At 39.2% G+C, this 5,046-nt stretch overlaps 1 protein-coding gene across 1 annotated transcript in view; it reads right to left on the bottom strand.

Moving 5' to 3' along the window:
- LOC107044960 overlaps nucleotides 1-5,046 on the bottom strand; it is a 14,059-nt gene extending 9,013 nt beyond the window's left edge. Inside the window, exons 1-7 of the mRNA XM_015267042.1 lie at nucleotides 3,546-5,046; nucleotides 3,300-3,485; nucleotides 2,910-3,148; nucleotides 2,210-2,421; nucleotides 2,055-2,128; nucleotides 1,449-1,648; nucleotides 1,222-1,382 (exon numbers count right to left, since the gene is read on the bottom strand). Coding sequence (XP_015122528.1) covers nucleotides 1,222-1,382; nucleotides 1,449-1,648; nucleotides 2,055-2,128; nucleotides 2,210-2,421; nucleotides 2,910-3,148; nucleotides 3,300-3,485; nucleotides 3,546-4,857 — 2,384 coding nt within the window. The 5' untranslated portion in view covers nucleotides 4,858-5,046. The remainder of the gene's footprint in view (nucleotides 1-1,221; nucleotides 1,383-1,448; nucleotides 1,649-2,054; nucleotides 2,129-2,209; nucleotides 2,422-2,909; nucleotides 3,149-3,299; nucleotides 3,486-3,545) is intronic.

Genomic DNA, 5,046 nt, shown 5'->3' with positions numbered 1-5,046 from the left:
AAACAAAAGGTGGAACACCGGCACCCCAGGAAGAAACCCCGAAGAACGCCCCCTTCGCCTCAGGCACCCGGAAAGCGGATGACGATTCCGCTCCTGGCCCACCTCGATCTGCTCCCCTGCGAAGAAGACGTTGACGGGAAGGAAACTCACTCGTCTCACGACTGCCCTAGGTGACGCGTGATACTAGTTGTGCCCAGAGAGAGACCAAAACATAATGTGTGAAGAGGATTGTTGAAGGACTTCGGACCTTATCCCACGTCGAGAAGATAACCCAGGAGACCCTGAGGTGGAGAGGAGGCTCAAAATTCCCTGGAGAGGACCTCGAGAAGGCCCAGGTGTGAGTTACCCCGGACAGTTCCCCAGCATCGAGAGGGCCTGTAAGTACGAGCTATTTTCCCCTTTTTCCCGTTACCATTTCTGTAACCGTATCTCCTCGATCCGTCCCCCCAGCGGTGAGCCCACACTTGTGTTTCTTACTTCCTCCCCCCAGTGAGATAATTATTATAAGAGTCGAGACACCCCTAGACACGACTAAACTCCCCCCTTCTTTATTAATTAGAGCCTTCCCGATATTGCGCGTGTTAGAGTCGCTTGGCCTTACCCTCCCCCTAGATAAGAATCAAAAGGCCTCTCCATCTGCATGTAAATTTAACTGGAAATATATGTCATTTCATTGAATTTACCCCCTTCTACTTGTTACTCTTATTTGACACCCCTAAAACCCTTTTCAGGATTTTTATTAGTCAGATAACGCGGTTACAAGACATAATACAAATTATAAGATAGGATCCGTTAAAAACCCTTTTACTATGTCAGTGTAGTATTCCCTTCTATGGCCATGCTGATTTTTACTATTTTACTCTCTTCGTTTAATTAAGCATCAAAGTAGGAAAACGGGATGGCAAAATTCAACTTAAAAATAATTTAACCCTTATACACATAACCCTTTTGTAATAGAAGAAGGAAATAAAGTTGAAAAGAAGATGGGAAAATTTGTGCTGCTTGTGATGATTCCTTTCAATAAATTCTGAAAAAGAGAGATCATAAATCCATTGACTTGAAGTGATTTTTTATATCTGTACTGAGATATCTTATACTGATGGAATAAACGAAGACTGTATAGTAACATCTCCGAGAGGAATTATAGAAAAATAAACGAAATTCCCTAGGAGAAGCACTAGAATTTGGAAATTAATTATTCCATGCACGTAATATACGAACCTGATGATCCTTGCAATAAATCTGCAGAACCAGCGAATTTCTCCGCGTTTTGTCGACTCACGAGCCATGTGGAACGCAGTCAAAACTCCACTCAATAATAAAAAAGAGTCTGTATAAACCAAGGACACTCGCAGCAAGGAACTTACGGGATTATTAGCAATCTGGAATGAATAATCATATATGTATATGATATGAGAAGAACAGGAAATCTATTTGAATAAACTGACCTCAGTTAAGACAATTCGATTTGTGTAAGGCATTCCGACAGTGGGAATCATCTTGTGGCCCACGTAGAGGGCTATCGTGGCTAGTGCTCGAATTCCGTGAATACAACTTATATCTCCTGAGTGTGGTGATATTGGCTTCATAAGGGATTTTAATGTTCTCCGGAGAGAAAATGCCATTATTATCCTTTCAGAATAACTTGCTGGAGGCAAAAAACAAATAATAACATTATCACCAAGAATCACCGTTGCTTTTTCTAAATATTCTGCGGAATCAAAATTTTAAAAGATTGATTAAACTATCGATTTAATAAACAATTTCCTTGTAGTTAATAGTAACGCATAATAGTGTAGAGTAGCTGAAGGATATTCTTCGCTTTATCCATTGATTTTCGATGGATTACAAAGGAATTTACTCCTTTTACACACTAGCTATCAAAGATGTATCAATAGTAGTAAATGCATGCATTTATAGAACAAAAGAATCTGTAGTCTGTTTTAACGATTACAAACTATTTTTTCCGATATGGTTGCATTCAAAACAATTGCGAAATACTATCATTTTCCCAACCGAACTTCTTAGGAAATATTTATAAGAATTTAAATCACCTTTCTCAGAAACAACGATATAGTCACGAACCGTCGCGATCAACACTAAACAGACGATCATAGCATAGAAATATCTGCAAAATTAAATTCATTATAACATAAAAATATTAGAAAGAGTAATACATCATCCACTTAAAAATAGTCAAATGACGTACAGTACACCGATAGTTTCTTTGGAGTAACTCTGGGATTTCTCCTGAATATAGCACATATCAGGATTCACATCGACCACGAATTTCACCCCTGACGTTTCATTGAGATGACTCAACCCAGCTTCAATAGCACTTCTGGTATCAGCAGCGGAACAAGCTGACGGTACGCATAGTGCCCAGTTAATTGTTGTGAATCTTGGGACAAAGTGACCGCTCTACGACGAATCAAAAAATCATATTCACGTAAGTTTTTATAATATGAGGAATATCTCCCAGAAATTCAGAGAAATTTTTGTATCTCGAGAAGAGTTAGGAAGAATTTCTCAATACTAATTTTTCCATTTAATTATGTTTATTTTTCCGTTTAGAAACCAAATAAGTTTGTTAGAAAATTTCTAATTGATAATCATCAATAGGTTCACTTTCATAAAAAATGGTCTGGATCTATTCTCTCAAAAGTCATTTACTCTGTTTTCTATCAAACTTTTCTATCTTTAAGCCTTAAGTGGTCACATCGTGGGGGGAATCCCCGCTAAACCATACGCAACCTATGGGGCGCCACTGTAGGGTAAAATGCTAGAAAAGCGCGACCTCTTAGGGGTTAAAAAACACATCGAAAAAAATGACAATCTCTGTAGAATCTCATTGGAACCCTCTAATTTTCAATGAGTTTTTTGTCATACACATAAGAATGAAATCTTACGTCTTTCAAACTTCCTCGTAGGAATCCACGACTCTGCATCAAATGCACCGGTACTTTAGTCTCTGGAATAGTGGCTTGAATGTCCACGGCTGCGAGACAATATTTTCCCTGGATCCTTAATGTTTGTTTGTTATCCAATCTAATTTTCGATGATATTCCAAGACATTGATCAAAATCACCAAATTGATTTACGTTCCCACGTAAAAGTCCCGAGGGTATCTTCCCACCCGAGTCGAGCACTGAAATACAAAGCTGAAGAAAATTTTTTGTTTGGCTTCGGTAAAGTGAAATATCGAATTTCTTTTTCTACTAAAAAAAAAAGTTGAAGTTTTACAATTTTTTTTTCGTTCATTAGTTAAGAAATTCTTGTGATGTCGAACGTCAACTCACTTTGAAGTGCCCACAATTTACGACCCCGCAACTGACGAAGGAAAATCTTCCCATGCTGCTGACAGACGGGATCCTCAACAGCCGCGAAATTTGGCACGAAATTCGGTACGTGTAGGATCATTTCGTTCAACTCGATCAGAGAAATTGAACCCTCTTGATATTTCTTCGATTGGTCTGGCTTTTTTTCTAGAAAGCATATAGAGGTATCAATTATGCGTTAGCTAATTCTACATGAAAACTACTCACTATTAGGTTCAGATTCTTTGTTAACTGTTACTTCAGCTTTTTGTATCTTGGCTTCCGTTTTATCTTTGGGTTCATCTTCAAGTTTTTCTTTAGATTTTCCTTTTTCTTTAGCAGGGTTCACTTTTTCTGATTCTTTTGGCTTCTCCTTTGATTTTTTCTTTTCCTTTTCTTGCGCCTCTCCTTCTAATTTTGATTTTTTTTTTGTTATAGGTTTTTCCTCTAGTTTCTCAGGAGCAGATTCTTTCACAGGCTTTTCTTTTTCCTTGTTGGATTCTACTACAACTTCTTGCTCTTTAATTTTTTTGTCTTCCGTTGGTGCTGGCTTGGGAACTTTAATTTTTTTTTCCTCAACCTTTGGAGGTGTAGGCTTAATAGGTTTAGGCTTTTCCTTCTCAATTTTCGGTTTCACTATCACATTTCGGGGTGTATCTACCATCTTCGCTGGTTCTTGTTTTTCAGTTTCTTCCTCCACTGATCTTACCACTGGAGCTTCAGTAGGTTTGACTTTAGCTTTATCAGCTAATCTGACTTTTTCTAATTTCCGAACTGGCTTTTCTTCTTTCTTCTTCTCTTCAACTGATGCTTCATCGGTATCATCTTCATCCTTCGGACTCTCATCTCTATCCTCACTCTCCTCCGATTCTTCTTTATCATCATTTTTCAGTTCTTCCTCAGATTTCGTCGATACCGTATTTCCATCGATATGTTTATGAATAGCCGTTGCTTTATCATGATCGTTCTCTTTATTGCTTGGCTCTTCACCTTTTCGAACTTCATGGAAACTCCACTTGATTTCTCTCTTCACAGTTTCTTGGTTTTTGAGAACTTCTTCACTTTCATTGCCCTTATCATCATCTTCAGTATCATCGTCAATCGTCACTTCTTCAGTTTCATCGGATCCATTCTCCTCAACAATTCCATCTTTTTCATCTTCACTATCATCATCTTCTCGTTGGGCCGAATCCCTTCCTTCGGATTCCGCCATCTTACTGAGAATCCTCGACCGACTTTTGCCTTGCTCAGAAACCCTCTCCTCTTCCCCACCATCCTCTACTTCTACAGGTGGTTGTCGTGCACTACCACTCACAATACGTCCACGAGTACCACCGACACTCTCGATCCGTTTTTTCAGAGAATTGAAGGTCACCTGTCCACCAGTCTCACCAGGACACTTTCCAGATCCAAGTGGGCACTCACCGTGCTCAATCGAACCAGCCTGTCCAATATCACGAATTCGGAACCCATATCCAACGTACACTAGCAACAAGAACAACGGCAGGACCATGCACTTGCCCAGTGGGGGCGCAGCCATTCCGAGGCTTCACATTGATACTAAAACACTCAGTGATAGTCGTTTAATTCTAATTTTGTAAAATACAATCGTTTGTTTATTTGTCTGTGATTGAATCGTTTCGTTAATAATTTTTTACTCGAATTATAGTCGTACAGGTCTGCACTAGTGCCGTTAAAAATGCCAGACTAAGCAAGAGAGAGCTCTCGC

The sequence above is a fragment of the Diachasma alloeum genome, unplaced genomic scaffold (assembly GCF_001412515.2).
Source record: "Diachasma alloeum isolate Michigan unplaced genomic scaffold, Dall2.0 Dall_scaffold_00854, whole genome shotgun sequence".
Taxonomy (NCBI): Eukaryota; Metazoa; Arthropoda; class Insecta; order Hymenoptera; family Braconidae; genus Diachasma; species Diachasma alloeum.
The sequence above is the reverse complement of the archived record's forward strand: the minus strand, read 5'-3'. Positions and strand labels throughout refer to the sequence as shown.